Consider the following 19,221-nt stretch of genomic DNA (forward strand, 5'->3'; position numbering starts at 1 on the left):
TGTCTATTAGCTAGTTGAAACTTAGATTACTGGCTTTGATGAGTTTAAGTCTAACCACACTTAATAACTTTGATACAGCGGAACAGTCCGTCTGTTTCGCATAACTCATTGACAGTGTGAGTGTCGATTAGCTAGTTGTAACTTCGTAGCCGAAAAGTCCCTTTAAGAAGAGACTTGAAGATAATAATTATTGTTGTTATTATTGTTATTTTTATCGTCCAGCCATGTACGTGCAGAAATCTATTTCCAACTCAACTGTTTTATAAAACTTACTTCTCCTTCAACGAGACAAGAACGCCGACACTCGACTTCGCACCGATACGCGAATGACGATTCATAGAAATTAAAGCTGTTGATTTTATTGAATGTTACAACTTTGCCCCCACTCCTACACACACAGACACAGCGACGAACGATCTTGGCGACGCTTTCGATTGTAAATATAAGAGCGTTGTCGGCGGCGACAACCGGAAATGGCAAACCCTGTGTCAGTCAGATTTGTTTATTTCACGCCAATTTGAACTGCGAAATAATTCGTTTTAACTAATGAGACCTGTGGAAATTCTAAGGTTAATCCTTCGGAGTTAAGACAGCAAAGCGTAAAAGTTGAAAAAAAAAAATACAAAACAAATATATAATATGTAAATGTTACCAAAGGCAAGATAAGTTACTCTTCTACCTACCTGAACAAGTGTTTTAAGTTCTGCTGCGATATTCGTTTTCAGCATACCTGAGCCAACTGAGGGTTGGCCCCTTTCATACGCCGCCTGTTCAAACTGTTCAAACATGGTCGCCAGTGATTTACATTTCAAAATACACGCATTAATAAAACTAGCTCCAAAACTAGTAGTCTGTCTGTCACTGCTATTTTTCCTTTCGATATTCGTTTTCAGCATACCTGATCAAATTGAGGGTAGGCCCTTTTCATATGCCGCCTGTTCAAACATGGTCGCCAGTGATTTACATTTCAAAATACACGCATTAATATCTCGAAAACTACTTGTCTGTCTGTGCTAATTTTCCTTGCGATATTCGTTTTCAGCATACCTGAACAAACTGAGGGTTGGCCCCTTTCATATGCTGCCTGTTCAATCATGGTTGCCAGTGATTTACATTTCAAAATACACGCATTAATATCTCGAAAACTATTTGTCTGTCTGTCTGTGCTAATTTTCCTTGCGATATTCGTTTTCAGCATACCTGAACAAACTGATGGTTGGCCCCTTTCATATGTCGCCTACCGGGAAAAATCAAACAGTTCGCAGTCGACGTTACAACCTTTTTACCTTTTATGGAGTTTGTGTTACGTAGCTTCCTTTTCATTGGTTGATTTAAACTTGTTTAGTTTGAAGAGTGAATGTGGCGTGCTATGCGCGCACGCACGCACACACAGAGTAATACTTTGTGTTTGTGTGTGTTGGTGTGTTTATGCGAGTGTGTGTGTGTGTGTTTATGCGAGTGTGTGTGCTGAGTTAAACTTGTTTAGTTTGAAGAGTGAATGTGGACGTGTGTGTGTCTGTGTATGTGTGTATATGCAAGTGTGTGTATGTGGGTGTGTGCGTCGTTGACGTGAAAGCATGGTGGAGGAGGGCGTAGACACATTCTCTGTCTCTTTCGGTCTCTCCCCCTTTTTCCCTCTCTCTCTCCGCTATATATATATATATATATATATATAAATATATATATATATATATATATACTCGGGGTTTTTTAATCAAAAGTAATGGACTAATGAGTTCAACGAGGTTGTTAGATAGTGCTCAATAAAAAGAGCTGATAATACTTGTTTATTGTTATATAAACATGGTCACATCCTGCTGCTACACATAGCCACTTGTTTCAATCAAAATTCATTGAACTTTTGAATAGTCAAGTCGCTGCCTGATGATATCTGTTGTTTGAAAATAATTATATACATACACATAAACATATATATATATATATATATATATATAGAGACATTAAGAGGAGATTATAGATAGATAGATATAAATACCAATTCACATACACTTTTTCATGATAAAACCCGAACCCAAAATTAGATGGAATCGGGCAATTGCATCGACAACGGATGCAGTACATTGAAACTCACTGTGGGCTGGTATTGTCTATTGTCAATGCAATTGCTCGACTCCATCTAATTCTGGGTTCTAACTTTATCATGAAAAAGTGTATGTGAACGGGTATTTATATATATATATATATATATATATATATATATATATGTGTCACTAATTCGAAATCAAGTAAATTTTCCTGTCAGATATTACATTGAGGTAATACTTTTAAGACAATCCTAGCCACAAAGGTAAAGCTCAATATTTAAAAATAGAGCAATATATAAATTTAATGATTAAAGTTAAATTCTGTAGCTTAAAATATACATAAAAATATATTCAGGTTAAGAATTTATTGTTTGAAACAAGGAATATATGGAGAAATATTATGTTTATTTCCTTAATCCATGGATTTTCAATAATAGCAAATATCATAACGTCGGGAATGCTTCCGAGTGATTTTGGGCCATACTGCGTGAATCGAACATCAGTTTTTGAATGGCATAAGTGATTCAAGGAAGGCAGGGAGTCTGTGAGGGATGATGAAAAGTATGGGAGAAGTCAGTCAGAACACTGGAGTTGATTGGCCAAATAAAGAATTTCATGGATAAAGACCGTTGTGTGTATCTATAGAGACAATAAGTGCACAGTTTGATGTCAGTGTGGGAACTGTACACACAATTATTTGTGAGGAGTTGAAGATGTGGAAGATTTACGCAAAGTTTGTCGCAAGGGTACTCAGAGAAGATCAGAAAGAAACAGGTTGTCATGACAGCAGGGAGATGGTCGAGTTGATCAATTCAGATCCCACAATTTTTGATGCTCTGGTGACCTGGGATGAAAGCTGGATCTACTGCTATGAACCAAATACCAAGAAACAGAGTTACCATGGAAGCACGTTGGCTCTTCCAGACCCAAGAAGGCCCCTCGTTTGTTAGGTTTGCAGAACAGGCCATATATCTTGGGGAGGGGGGGGGCAATATGCAATAGCGGAAAAATTGTACAATAAAAAAAAAACAGAAAAGATTATGACATGCTGGACATATTGGTAATAAAATCAATTCAGTATTACATATTAATAGGAAAAACCCCAAACACTTTAAATTTGTACCATCAGCTTATTTCCAATATGGCAGCATCCTGAATAAAAAAGGGGAATGAAAACTAGATGTCATGAAAAGAATTCTGAAAAGAAATAGTTTTATAGTAACTTCCAAATGTTTTTTAAAATTAAAATATAAAAATATTTGTTTTACTATAAATTCTTACGTTTTCATAAAACTTCAACAGGTTGCCATCTTGGAAATAAGCCAATAATACTAGTGCATTTACTCATTTAAAGTGTTTTTTTCTCCTTATTTCATGCATAATATTAAATTGATTTTAACTACAATACCTTCAGCACGTCATAATCTTAAAAAGTAGACAATTTTTTGAGCTAACAAATTATCTCATCTGTAAATTTCACAATTGTTCCACAGCATTTTTTTTTTTTTTTTCTTAATTTCCTTGATCGAAAATTTGGTATAAATATTTTTTTTTCCCGCGGATGAATGTTTTTCTATAATAATAAAAGAAAGCAAAAAAAAAAAAAATTCTTTTTTTTTCTTTTTGTATTTTTATTGACTCAAAAAAAAAGAAAAAAAAAAAAGAAAAAAAGCTGATTGCACATTTGAAAGTTGCTTTTATAAATTTTTTATTTAATTCATGTTTCTTTTTTTAATATTTCTCAAAATTATCACATGCTCAGGTTTTTAGAGTTAAAATAATGGCAGGGGAGGGAGGTAAAGGCTGTATGACAGAGTTGCGAGGGGGTGGGGGAGAAGGAGATAAGGACAGTAGTCGTAGGAATTGAATGGACGAAGAAGCAGGGATGGAGAGATCGGACATGAAGATGTTTACACATATATCTAGACATGTGTTTCGCCATTATACAGCTCATCAGCATGGCTGAATTCAGCGAGATTTGCAACCAGGACCACAGTGAGTGTAGTTCGGCACCTTTAGTGTCGGGCCACGAGACTTCACTAACAGTAGACGAGGACATCATCGCACAAAAATGGATTGTTATATTTGCAATAATGACAAATAAACGTGTTCAGGTGAATTCTATGGTAAAGCATTTCCTAAATGCTACGAGGGAAACGCTCCTTTTCATCCATAGGTAGACTGTCCAGCAAAAGCTGGTCACGCTCTCCACTGCCAATTTTTTTTTTTTTGTTTACACAGTGATCACCACTTATCAAGGCCCGGAAGCCACTCAGGGATAAGGGTTAATGAGGCAATCTCATCAGAGAAAGCATCGATCCGGTTCCTCCTCGGAATTCGAAGAAGCAGTCCGTCGGCCAGCTTAAAACATGGCTCAGAATGGTTAAGCAGGATACCAGACTGATTCTGGGTCCGGCAATCTACGCTGTTCGAAGCATGACTGCATTGATGATGGGCTTGGTGAGCTTTCGTATGAGATGCGGTGAATTCATTGGAAAGAGCCGGCAACATCATATCTGTTAAGTAATATGGAGTAATAAAAGAGTGCTCAATATCAATGTAATATTCCCCTTAAAGCATTTCGGAAATGCTTTAACGTAGATACCTGAACACGTCTATTTATCACTATCGACAACAACAATAAAATGATTTATATATAAACATAAAAACAATCAACTCGTTAAAAACACTTGTTAAAACAATTCTGATACGGAACCGAATCAAGACAGCAAATCTTTGTACATATAAGGTGCTCAATAGCTTTTCAGGTAGAGCTTAATAACAATAAATAACAAATTTAACTTATCTCAACACTTTATGCCACTTTCGTGCTTTCGCCTCGCACTAAAGTCTTCAGCTAAGTCGACTTTATTACTATTATACGGCTATATATTTAAATATTTGGGGAGAGGGGACAAATTTTTCAGTATTTATTTCAGTAGTGCTCAATATTTTAGTAGAGCTTGTTCATAATAATAATCATAATAATATGGTCACAGTCTACGCAAATGCAATCTTTGATCTCATCAGGCCATTTTGCTTTGACACGCCTGGAAATCGAAACTGCCATATTTCATTAACATATATTAAAAATAATCATTAAACGAGACATTTCAGAAAAATGATTCAAGAGAAAAAAGTGGGGAGTTTAAAAAGAGGGTGGGAGAGGGGGAAATGAACAAGGGGGGAGAAGAATATAGCAGAAAAAAAATAGAAGGCTGAGGGAGGTATTCACGTTCATTAGATGGGAGACAAAAAAAAATAAAATAAAATGGATGAAAACAAATATGAAAAAAAATAAAGCTTTTAAAAAATAAGAGTCAAAAGGAGTCCAATATGATTTGTACTTTTTAAATGTTTGGAAAACTTTACAATTATCCCGGGCTATTCCTGGTAACCATGCTGCTGCAATAGAAGTGGGTGTAATAATAATAGATTTACTTTTACCAAATTCAATGCTTTTATGAAAATAGAGAAAAAAATAAAACTAATTCTTAAAGATACAAGAATACATGACTTTTTAACATATTTTTTAAATTCTGAATAACCCTTGACCTTTTTTGCTAGGCCTACTCTTTTCTTTATATATGTTCTGGAAATACATTCGTTGGCTAATGAAATGGCCAGCAATACATTAGCCTCACCAACCCACCAACTGACTGCTCCCTGTCGCTTCTCATTTTTTCTTTTTTCTTTTGTGAAAAATATCTTCTTTTTTTTTAACAATATTATCAACCGGGTACTATTTTAACATTGGGGCAACTATGATAATCCTATACCAACCTGAATTTTTCACTTTAAACTAATCGACCTTGGTCTGTTTGCTCTTTAAAAATGGGCTGTCAGATAGGCATGCTTACAACTGTAACATATTTCATCTTTCTAGTCAATGCTAAGCCAGTGCAAAAACTAATTGACATTAGGTTTGAGGAGTATATTTTGCCAACTAATGTGATTGACAGCATGTTTGAGGAGTATATTTCGCCGAAGAAAACATCAAAAAAACTTTTAAATTTAGAAACAAAATTAGTCATTCTTTGACTCTAAACTGGAAAAGATTTGATTGGGAAAAGAGTCGTTTTCTTTTTCAGCCATTTATATACCAATTTTTATATACCAAAGGGAAGTCAATTATTTTTTTATCGAGGAGTTACTTCCCGTATGCCAACTGGCATAGTTGTTGAGGGAAGCAGTGAATAAAAAAATATCCATACATGATTTGCAAAATAAGAATTCCCTCATTTTGCCTCTTGGAGAGTTCTGTTTTTTTTTGGGGGGGGGAGAAAGGTTTCATGTTCCTGAAGTATGTTCCCATTTTGTTTGGAATCTGTTTGATTGCAGTTATGATACACGGGATTCATTTCCGGCAGTAAAAAAAAATGCAAAAAAACAAAGAAACTTAAATAAAACCAATAACACAAAAACAATAAATGAATGAATTCCAAATTTAGTCCTGTTGGTGAGTGAAATTTTGATTCTTTTGTTTTCATTTTTTTTAAATAAAAATTTTGCACTCCTTCATATTAACAAGATACAAATATTATTCATCACTTTTATATATATATAATATATATATACATATTACTTGTTTGTAATATACTGAGTTTGTGTAATCCAGTAAATTTTCATATACCAATAAGTTTTAAGCCAAAAAGAGATGACTTAAAAAGTAAGCTACAAAATTATCATATTTCATAATTGAGCATTTATATACTGTGTAAGCAAAATCAAGACTTCAAAAAGGTGTTGATAGCAACAAAGAGTGTATTTCATTTTACGTTACAATTGTTTCCATGTCCAATCGAACAATTGCAAACATTATATCATTTGAAAATTATCAAAAACCAGCATTTCTTCAGACTTCATGAATAAAAACACTGTTGACAATAGAGCATTTTTGAAGAGAAAGAAAATAAAAAAAAGGGAAAAAATTCCCTTAATGGAATGAGCACGTGAGAAACATTTTCCCTTCTTTTCTTTCTCTTCAAAAATGCTCTATTGTCAAAAGTGTTTCATAAAGTCTGAAGAAATGCTGGTTTTTGAAAATTTTTAAACCACATAATGCTTGAAATTGTTCGACTGGACATGGAAACAATTGTAACGTAAATTGAAATACACTTTTTGTTGCCATAAACACCTTTTTTGAAGTCTTGACAGTATATATATACATATATATATATATATATATATATATATTTATATATATATGTATGTATGTGTGTGTGTTGGAAGTTTTCAAAAAACTATTTCAAACTCCTTTTCTTGTAAGTCAATGTCTTGCAATAACTTGGAACAAGCTAAAATTATTTATATATTCATCAACGTTTTGTCTTTATTTCAAGACTTCCTCGGGACGATTGATCTTATTTCTTCAAATCAATCATCCTAAAGAAGTCTTGAAATAAAGACAAAACGTTAGTAAACAAAAGTAATTTTCGTTTGTTCCTTTTTCATTTCTCCATCCTGTTGGAACATTATTTGCATAATTTTCATCGTATATCACAGAGAAAATATGAAAAAAATTGACATCACTTTTGTTCAGCCAGTCTTATAAAGAAATAATGAAAAATGCAGTAATTTTAATATTGTTGCGGATTACCTCTGAGACACATGGTCCAATGGAGATTCTTCTCTCTGACTAGACAATCAATGAAGTGTTGATGATTTCCCCGTCTCATTTTCGCTGATGAAGAGACTTAATAAAATTGGTCTTAGAAACGAGTGTACACCAAAACTTTGTTGATGCTGAGATAATCCGGGATGGTTAAACATCTTTTAATATTTCACACAGATCATTCCTTTTCTCAAACATCTTAGATCGTTACCACTTCAGAGATGCAGCTATCTTAGACGTTTATTTCCTTTAAATGGACTGAACTTTGTTTTCTTCGTGTCTTAAAGTTACCATTTTGCAAGGAACAGGCACCCATACTGTTGCTCATTTTCAAAATGTTAGGCTTTTATTGGTAACATATAGAAAAATGTATATAACTTTATTCAATTTAGCTAAACAAAATTACCTTAAGTCGCTACGATAAATTTACTGTTTCAGTTTTAAAAGATGTCGTCAGGAGACAATAAACCTCTGGTCTTACAATAACTTTAAGACTGAAACAGTAAATTTATCGTAGCGACTTATATTTAACTAAATTGAATAAAGTAATATCCTGCTCTTTTCATTGAGCATTATCAACAACCTCGTTAAATTTCAATGGGTTTTACTTTTAGATAATTTTAACCTGGAATATCAAATGATACCTACTTGTTTGTTTTGTTTGACATACTTTTCAATGCAAAGCATTCCACCTAAATGCTAATTGAAAATAATTTCTCCATCCCCAATATGATGCCCCAGATAAGCTTAAGAATCTTGCGATCTTCAGCCACCCTGATTAGCCATATAATGACGAAACACATATCTGTGGATAATTACACTTTAAAAGTATGTTGCACCTCATTTAAACGCATCACATTGGTGAAGGGAAAATTATTCCCAACTAGCATTTAGGTAAAATACTTTTTCTTCAAAGTATCACAAAAAAATAAACAAAAAATAACTATTACATAACAAAGATATGTTTCAATACTCCAACTAAAAGCTCAATAATTAATAGATTATATCAACTAGAGCTCACATGTATTAATAAGCTAGGTGTTAAAAATTAAAGACATTAATTATATACATATGTATATGTGTGTGCAATTTATTTTATTTATACAAACTTTCGCTACAGATGTGCATACATGTTTCAGTAGCAATTTCTTTTAAAATCCAACATCATCAGTCCAAAATCTTTTAATACAGCCTAATGATGCTGAATTTTCGAAAAAAAATGCATCTATCGAAATATGTATGCACATATGTAGCCAATAATGTTTGTATAAATAAAAATATTACACTGTAATATTGTAAAACTGCTCTGTTTGTCATTGAGCAGTTTTTGATAAACACCAGAGTTTCATGCTAAAAAGCTACAATATATATATATATATATATATATATATATATATATAGAGAGAGAGAGAGAGAGAGAGAGAAAGAGAGAGAGAGAGCCTGTGAAATCCTCATAATGATGAAAAGAAAAATTTTCAGTAGCTTAATTGTCATATATATTTTCAAAATTTCTCAGATATATATATATATATTTACTTATTTTACTTATAAAATAGTTATCTACAGACATGTTTTGCCGTATGTACAACTCATCAGCGTGGTATACTATGACAGGGCTCGAAGCTGGTATAGTCAGCCACACTGGTGAGCTATAGATATAGATATAGACATCAGTAGAGAACTATTTTATAACTAAAATAAACAAAACAACTATTATATATATATATGTGTGTGTGTGTGTGTGTGAATGTTTAAATCCAAAAATATGAAGCAATCATCTAGATCTAAAGGACACTACTTCCCCATCTCCTAGGAGGAGACAATTGATACCAAATTTAATTATCACTGAAATTATCAAAAATCGACATATATATACTATCTGGCCGCTTGGCATTGCCCCGGCGCGTAATATATGCTTAAACGTGATATTTCAATTCACGTAAATTACATATGTATTTTTACACAATCAATCCCAGTAGACTAATCGTCAAAAAATAATTTTTACAGGGAAATATTTTATGTTACACCAGATGGTGTAAAATATTCCCCTGTAAAAAATATCGTTTTTTATGTATAATAGAAAGACAATTTTTAAGATCGTTTTTTTGTTTCGATTTCCGATACTTATTAGATGCATTTCTGTACAAAACCTATCTAAGAACACTGCCAGACATATAAATTAGCTTTTGTGTTAAATTTGCGAAAGATAGGCTCAGCTGTTTCGGAACCTCTGAGAAAGGAACTCATACACACACACAAAGTGACTTTCATATAAGTGTGTATATATATATATATATCTATATATATTATATATCTATATCTATATATATATATAATGATTAAATAACAAAAGTCTATATTCTATATTACATGATGTTGACCATCTTATAATTTATTCCTTTAATTCAGTTGACTTATACAATTCTTGACAGTATCTGTTTCGTATCGCAAAATCAATCACTTAATTATTATATCAATTAGTGAATCTATTATGCCCTTAACTCATCAAAAGAAATTGCAACAATCAATCCGTCAAAAAGTTAAGGGCAAAATAGATTCTATCAAGAATTGTAAATGTCAACTGAATTAAAGGAATAAATTGTAAGATAGTCAACATAATGACTTTTGTCATTCATTCATCATATGCTCTGTAATTAAATTGCGCTTCTTAAATAAGGATTGGTATATATGAAAAGAAAATATAGGTGACTAAAGAATATTTCCACCGACATATATATATATATATATATGTTTTAGTGTTTTATTACCGTTTTATCTGTTTAGCTACATATGTTTCAGATGTTGGACCATGTTTATGATCTAACAGCCTCGTCAGGCCTTGCAGAAGTGGTTGTTTTCTTCCAATAACTAACAACCACTTCTGCAAAAATCATTTTCTTCCAATAACTAACAACCAAACAGATAAAATGGTAATAAAAAAATAAAACATATTTGCTCTGCAATAGTATTGAGCACTCCCAAGTTTTTACTAATTACCAGTTTTACCATATATATATAATATAACTACTTCATTTACTCACATAAAATTAATATACGAAAGTATAAATTTATGCGTAAACTTTAAGTATTTACTTCAAAAGTGCTCAATACGTAGGTAGAGCTAGTTAGTAAGTTATAAAATATATATGGCGATTAAGCTACACTGAATATTCCACGTTTCATCCACTCTAGGACTCTTCTTAACTTAATATATATATATATATATATATATCTGAAAGACAGAGAGATAGAAAAGAGGGGGGGGGGGTTATCTGAATAAAATTTGAAGTTTCTTTTTCCGAGTTATAACAATTCTAAAATTAAAAAAAAAAGGAATCAAAGGATTGCAAATATGGTCACATGAGAAGAATTTGCAGGAAAGTGTCTTTAGGTGGCTGGTCAGATGGTGGGTCAGCGGCCAAAGGTTGAGTATTATAAAACAGGATTGTTGAAAGGAAGGAGAACTCAGAAGTGGGAGGCAGATGATGAGGATGCGGAGGCATAAAGTAACAGTCTGTTCCCTTTCTTACAGATGACCATAGCAAAGTAACACATGAAAAAAAAAAAAAAGCAATGTATGGGGGATGGTGGGGGTCAGGGAGGGGGATATATGCCACACACACCCCTCCGTGAATAATCAAATTTTTTTTTTCTTGTTTTCTTTTATTTATTATTCTGAGGGGTTGGTGGGTTTAGCAACTATTATTTCCGTTTTAGTTTTTCAGGAAAGTTCGAGGCCATGTTGCTGAAGTCCCGGAAGACATCATTGTAAATCTCATCGCCTGGAAAATAAGAAATAGCAAAATAGTATATAGTTTTTGTTCACATTTAAAAAAAAAAAGAAAAAAGTTTTTATTTTTTATAATTATTTTAGATGTGAAAATAATATCTCGTTTTGTTTTTTAATAATCAACACGTCATTAATGTTTAAAATTAATGCTAAATTATTTAATTTTTTTAATTATGTGTGGTTGGCTAAGTAAAAGTGACACTAACAAATAAATGTAACAAATATTACAATCAGTAAACAAATGCGTAATTTATACAGATAAATAACAAAATTAAAACTTCCTGCATTTGGTAACAATTATTTGTTGCCTATTTGCTTTTACACCCCTTTTTTTGTTAACTATACAGCACAATTACATTGACATATGGTTTCTCGCCAAATCACCGAAGTAAAGCAACGATAAGCCTGGCCAGTACGAGATGGTTGGTTGTTTTTGTTTCACGGCATATCAACCCGTTTTCAGGTTATTTAATGCCGAATCCAGCGATTTTGAAGAAACATTTTTTAATAGTATATTTGTTTTGTTTTCAAGTCAGTTTCTATTTAACCCATAGTTGGGACCCTAACAGGTACTACCACTCCAGAGTGGACCTGGGAGCAATGACAATTAAAGGGTTGCTCCATACTCCCCAGAGCCCACAAGCTGGGCGCTCACCATCGGATATAGTTTAAGGTCATACCCAGGACCAGCACCAGATGGGTGAGCATTTGGGAAGGCTAACTGCTGTATGTGCCGCACCGGGGGTCGTAGAAATTTCTAGGTTGGTATCTGGGGGTACGTTTAACTCACAAGGGGGAGATGCATCCCCAAATCACAACGGAAAGCAACTGGAAACTACCACCTTTACTTGTCTTTACGAGATTACCATGGCTCTACAAGTTGGAGAGCCGTGATCGTCAATGCTATTAAAAACGGCAGGGCCGTTGCATACATGTATATTACACAATTGCCAACAAAACTGATGAAAAAATGTTAAAAGAATTGCATGTAAGAAAGTACGTACCATCTGTGTTCATTTCTTCATTCAGCCTGGCTAATCTCAATCTGAAAAAAAAAGAAGGAAAATCATAAGATATCGGAAAATATAAAAGAACAAAAAGCACACTTCCCCCTGGATTTGACAAGAGTAATCCATCTTAGTGAGCATTTAACTATTACACAGGTAAGGGATCACATCAGAACTTTGGATCTTTTTCATTGCAGCGTGGAATGATAAAATTGCCGCCATAGAAAAGACAACATGATTCCATTTCCATCTTAAGGAGCATTTGACTCTTATACAGGAGTCAGGTACGTTCTTACAATACAGAGGATCTAATGAAAACAGGACTCTCGCTCGCCAACCCCCAAACAGTGGAATGAACCGTTAAAATACATGTATACTTACAAGGTGACTATATCGGCATTAGTTGTATCTATAGCAATTGACTCGGCATCCTGAAAAAAATGAGGTAGAAATTTTAAGATGAACCCAACAAATCAGAAATTTAACTAAAAATTTAAAAGAATATATTAAAGAAATCTGAAACGTCTGTGTGTGTGTTTGTATGTTTGTGTGTGTGTTTATGTGTTTGTATGCTTGTGTGTGTGGGGGTGTATGTTTGTGTGTGTGTTTATGTGTTTGTGTGTTTATGTGTTTGTATGTTTGTTTGTGTGTGGGTGTGTGTACATATGTTTGTATGTTAGCTAAAAACTTTTGTTATACGCATCCTACAGGCACAAACCCGGTATTGATCTCTTGAACGCATAATATAAAAACATTGGAGAAAAGAAAGCATCATTTCATGTAGAGATGTCATTTTGTTTAAAGGGAAGGGGGGGGGGTCAGCTAAAAACCTTGCTCTCAACGCTTGTTTACAAACCACACGTGTACAAAGGGTCGGTTAGTTCTTTTGCTTAAAAAAGCTAAATTTGTGACGTGATAACATCTGTGTCCTCGTGGTCCCATTGATAATGCATTCGCTTATTAGCTTAAATTATGCGAGTTCGGATCCAACAATCCTTTTTTTTTTTTCTTTTTTTTTTGCTTACAGTTTCGCTTCTGGCTGATCGCACCCAAGTCCTGTTTTTTTTTTTATTACATGGGAGTGACCACTTACCAAGGCCCGGAGGCCACTCGAGGATAAGGGTTATTGCGTGTAGAGTAATCAATGGGATAATATCGTAGTAATTGTTAGTAATGGAGATTTGACAAATTGGATTACTTAAGGGGCCGGTTTATCAGAAATTTGTTTATGTTGGACTTGAAGACATCCAAGTTGTAGTTAGGTGGGAAACAGGCAAACGGAAGAGAGTTCCACAGGCGTGCACTTCTAAGAAAGAAACTTTGTTCATGGAATCTACGTTTTGATTGAGTTATCACAATTTTTCTGCCCTCCATCACAATTTTTTCTTTTTACCACCAGACAAAGCCCCGCACCCTGCTATTTTGTTTATTAAACTCAATATCTGATGTTTTTGTGCTGCCTATAGAAAGGTTAGAAAATCTACATAAAATCTAAAAGTGTATGTAAAATTTCACAGACAGTAGGTTATGAGAGCATCGTTATCGTATTAAGTGCTCGGCTGAGCTTCAATCTATGCCCTCCCCTTACAAAACTTTCACGAGAAACACTCGTCTTACCAAAACCACTATCAATAATTTCCCACACTCTTTATCTGTGATTAAACCTAAACTTAGATTCCATGAAGAAAGCTTCTTTCTTAGAACTGCACGCCTGTGGAACTCTGTTCCGTTTGCCTGCTTTCCAGCTGACTACAATCTGATTGTCTTTTTGGCCAAGATCAAAGTGTAGTATCTGTTCTTCAGATGCGGCACTTTCATTTCTCGTTCTTTCAGTGGAGGAGAAATCCTTCACGACCGAGACAATGTTACGGCTTGACTGAAAAATGGAGAGAAGAGAGAAAATACTTACTTTGCCTTCGTGGTCTTTGGCATGTCTGTCGGCGCCACGCTTCAAAAACTGACACACTTGTCTACAAAAGAATCGGATACAAATAAAAGCTTTTCAAAATCACTAATTATAAAACGTTACATTATCCGGGTTTATAAATTATGTAAATAAGAATTTACAACAATTTATTATTCGACTTTGAATATAAGTTGAAACCTTTAAATTGTCAACTTGTATTCCTTGTCGAAGACATTCTAATTTACAGACTTTAAAATGAATTTCTTATACCAATGCTCTATCTTGAATATTGAGCTTTTTTTCATCTGGTTAGGATTGTCCTATAAATATTTATAATCGCTTTAACTTTATGGAATTATTCAACTAGTAAACTTTAAATTTTTTGCTTTTGTATGGATGAGGTGCCTTCAATAAGTTTCCAGACTTTTTCGGTTGAAGGCAACTCGTACGCGTACACGTGTGAATATCTTCAGTTTTAAGCGACCATAAAATATTCTATTTTCTATTCTATCTATAACAATGAAATATACGATGAAATATACGGTGAAATATACGATGAAATATACGGTGAAATATATGGTGATTAAAAAGTTACTTACCCCGTATGCCCATGAATGGTCGCATGGTGCAAAGGTGATCGACCTTTGTGATCTCGCCGATCCAATTTAGCACCATTAAGCAGTAAAAATTCGCAGGCTGCAATCGAGCCCTAAAATGTAGAGAGAATAAAAAATACTTAAATAGGATACTTTAATTTATGTACATTTCGTATTCATTATTATGGAGCCAATACGCTATTTATTATTATATTGTACCTAATATAAAGTAGTGATTTCAAAAGTAAAATATGACTGATGGATTTCGTTTTTTGGATTCACTTCCTCATCTTTTGTGTTTTTTCCGCTACGTTTCGGCTGTTTCATCCTTCGGCCTTCTTCAGGTGTATCTCGAACTCGGGAACTGTTTTTGTTTGAGACTTGCAATGTCTGTTCCAACGTCTTAGTCGCCTCGGCCATGTGTCACTAGGACGATGATGTATCAATCCAAGGTGCTGAGTTCAATCCTGAGCAAAAGCAGTGGCAGTGACAACACAATGGCAGCGACAGCGATAGACGCAGCAGCAACAGCATTAAGCGGTAGCAGCAGGGACGGCCTGAACGGAACGACAACATGGTACCCCCCCCGTAACAATAAAGGGTTGGGTTCGAAATTCAAAAAAAAACAAATCCATAATGAAATCACCTCGTCCCAGAACTATAATCAATCACTAAAATATGACGACCAGCTAAAATCGAAACCAAAACATTTAGCACTCCAGCCTTAGTCGTTACTGTTTGAGCGATCGTCAGATGGATAAGAAATAGTTAAAACTGAACTGACTTTAAAATATAAATGTATATTTACGCATGCGTACAAGAGACCTTAAAGTCAGCTTACGCTTGCCAAGTTCCAATTTTTTTTTCAATTTTGACTCCTTACCAGCTATTTTTACTGGCTTTTATGTGTATGAAACAATAGTCCATGAAAAATGCAATCATTGGCGCACAACTCCGTGACTTTGTGTCTTGGAGTAGATGCATTTTGGTAAAAAAATGGGAACAGACAGACATAGCAAGTTTTATATATATATATATATATATATATATATATATATATATATATGATATGTAGTTTTCTTGCAGCATTGTGTGGGATAGGTATGTAGTAGAGATTTAGAAGGCTATCACAATGCGAGGAATGAAATATAGTCGTTGTTGGTGAAAGGAGACGAAAACAAGTGGCGATTTACAAAGCAATAAGTACATACATATATGTCTATATATACATATATTTATTCAGTTGTATTAGGTACAAATGTCTTACTTGTTATGTCTGCGACAATATCCATTATTAATTTCAGAAAAAAAGTCCCTTTTCAAATGGTGGACGTGACAGATCGATTCAAAGCATGCTAGATGATGGAGCGGAAGTTGGATCGCTATATATATATATTTCCATAGTTTCCTTTATATTTAATATTAGCGGGGGGTACCTGGCGTTGCTCGGGTGTTTGGAGGTGTGTGTGGTTTTGGATAAATCAAAACAAAAGAATAATTAAAAATCATTGCCCGGGTGTTTGTTTTTTAAAAAAAAAGTTTTCGTAGGTAAGTAGGAGGAATCGAAGTTGAAGCCTTGAGGCGCAGTTGGAAAATAATAAAGTGTGAAAAAAAAACAAAAAAAAAAAAGTGCCACGTTAACCGTTCACCGACCAAGGATAGTGACAATTGGTATGAAAGGTTGCCCCTACATTGACCATATGGTCTTTGATTGCAGTATCTGCCAGAACAGATACTACACTGTGATCTTGTCACCCGGGACGCAGAGGGCCAAGAACAGCATCTTAGGCTTGAATTAGTTTCGGTTTTATACGAAAAAACCAAATCAACACGTGAGAAGCCAAAATAGCAATAATTTTGTAAAAGTCGCTGTAAATAAATCTAGACGCGACGCACGTTCCCCAATCGTAGTTATTATTATCTAGAGGGGTATATAAAGACTTCTAAGCGATAGTAACGACCCTGGAAGCGTCAGGGAAAAAAGCCTTTTTTGGACATACAAAATCTCTCACGCCACATTTGCCTTTTATATATATATAGACTAGCGGGGGTACCCAGCGTTGCCAGGGGTGTTTGGAGGTGTGTGTGGTTTTGGGTAAATCAAAACTACGTGGTGGTGGTGGGGGGGGGGGGGGTAAAAATTAAAAAAAAAGTTTTGGTAGGTAAGTATGAGGATCGAACCTGAACCCTTGAGGTAAAGCTGGAAATCAAAGCGTGAAAAAAACACGTGCGACGTTAACCACTGGGCCACCAAGAAATTCTTACGGAAACATGTTTGAATTAATTTAATTATTTAGAATTCGCAGGTGCACGTTTTGATGACTTAATGAGATCAACTTTGACTGCAGGGTAGTATTTTATTTACTGCGGAAACGCGTTTTTAATTTTTATTTTCCCAAGATATTGGGGGCGGGGGAAACCAGCTCCCCATAACAAGGGGATTGTCCAAATTGAATAGCAATTGTCTGATATAAGGAAAATATTTCCACATTGACCAAAGCTGATTGCTTTCGGACATTTCCGGCGATCACGACCGGAAACATACCGCCAGAATTAGTGTCGCTTTTATTATACGAAAAAGCCTAATCCACATGCAGCAAGCGAAAAGTGTTGAATATTTATCTTTTCAAAGTCGAGCAAATTAAATAGACAGGCGACCTCCGTTGTTAACTCGTAGATATTATGATTTATATGCAATATAAAAAGTTTTAAGAAGTTGTGAGCCGGCCGGCTGACCGACCACTTCTCGGAAAAAAGCCTTTTACAGACATACAGAAAAAGCGAACACACATACATACATACACACATTTTTGCGTATATATATATAAGACTAGCGAGGGTACAAAAGGATGCAGTCCATAGAAATGGAAGAATGCGATTATTTTAAAGAAAATAGCAAGTGAATCACAAACTGCAAATTGACAACAATACTATATTTTCCCATTGACTACTGTACATTCATTAACCATTATCCTTGAGTGGCCTCCGGGCCTTGATAAGTAGCGATTCCTTTGTAAAAAAAAAAAAAAAAAAGCCTTGACACAATAGTAAAACAACAAAAAGCAGTAGCAGACTTACGGTTTCCACCGCTTTCATGAGAGGGCTCTTTCCCTCGTCATCATCATTAACCCAATTGGGGTTTGCCCCATGAGACAGGGCCTCCAGCATGACAGGTAAATTTCGGGCTTGGGCTGCTTTGTACAATAACATGTTCGGATCGAGCTTACTCATATCCTCCCAGGACGTGGTCGACTTGGCATCTTCCGTATCTTCTGTTTCAGTTGAAGAATCCTCAGAACTTTCGAGATCCAAGTCTAAAATAGAAGAGGAAGACTTATAGCATCCATTGTTCGTAAGAGAATTATTTCAAGAACACATCATGATGATGTTACGTCTGATGATAGGTGTTCACTCATTTATATACGCACACACAAGATATATATATATACACACACAAGATATATATATATACACACACACACGATATATATATGTATATATATATAAACACACACACAAGTTATATATATATATACATATATACACACACGATATATATACACACACAAGATATATATATATACACACACAAAAGATATATATATATATATATATATATACACACACACACACAAGATATATATATATGTACACACACACAAAAGATATATATATATATATATACACACACAAGATATATATATACACACACAAGATATATCTATATATATATATATACACACACACACAAGATATATCTATCTATATATATATATACACACAAGACAAGATATATCTATATATGTATATATATACACACATACAGACACACACAAGATATATCTATATATATATATATATATACACACACAAAATATATATATATATATATGTATATATACACACACACAAGATATATATATACACACAAGATATATATATATACACACGCACAAGATATATATATACACACACAAGATATATCTATATATATACACACACAAGATATATATATACACACACAAGATATATATATACACACACAAGATATATCTATATATATATATACACACACAAGATATATCTATATATATATATATATATATATATATATATATATATATATATATATATATATAAGAGGTGGGTGTAGTTTGCTTGAAGCATTGTATAGTATGTAGTTAAATGGAATGTGTAAAAGGCGGTACAATGCAGAAGTAACGGAAAGACACAAGCTGAAGCAGGTGAGAAATTTAATAATAC

The 19,221-nt window shown here is 34.0% G+C and overlaps 1 protein-coding gene across 38 annotated transcripts in view; it reads right to left on the reverse strand.

Annotated features, from left to right (window-relative positions):
- The window catches only part of LOC145271199 (arf-GAP with coiled-coil, ANK repeat and PH domain-containing protein 2-like), a 636,480-nt gene that overhangs the window by 107,723 nt on the left and 509,536 nt on the right, over positions 1 to 19,221 (reverse strand). For 27 of the 38 annotated variants that reach the window (XM_080126740.1, XM_080126759.1, XM_080126753.1 and 24 more), the window contains 6 exons: positions 18,037 to 18,272; positions 14,962 to 15,071; positions 14,366 to 14,426; positions 12,838 to 12,887; positions 12,454 to 12,494; positions 11,302 to 11,441 (listed from right to left, as the gene is read on the reverse strand). In XM_080126740.1, the coding sequence (XP_079982866.1) occupies positions 11,362 to 11,441; positions 12,454 to 12,494; positions 12,838 to 12,887; positions 14,366 to 14,426; positions 14,962 to 15,071; positions 18,037 to 18,272 (578 nt within the window). In that variant the 3' untranslated portion in view covers positions 11,302 to 11,361. Of the gene's footprint in view, positions 1 to 11,301; positions 11,442 to 12,453; positions 12,495 to 12,837; positions 12,888 to 14,365; positions 14,427 to 14,961; positions 15,072 to 18,036; positions 18,273 to 19,221 lie in introns of those variants that run through there. The other 11 variants (XM_080126741.1, XM_080126736.1, XM_080126765.1 and 8 more) reach the window with 1 other exon arrangement.

The sequence above is a fragment of the Euprymna scolopes genome, chromosome 46 (genome assembly GCF_053919585.1).
Source record: "Euprymna scolopes isolate OS-2025 chromosome 46, ASM5391958v1, whole genome shotgun sequence".
Taxonomy (NCBI): domain Eukaryota; kingdom Metazoa; phylum Mollusca; class Cephalopoda; order Sepiida; family Sepiolidae; genus Euprymna; species Euprymna scolopes.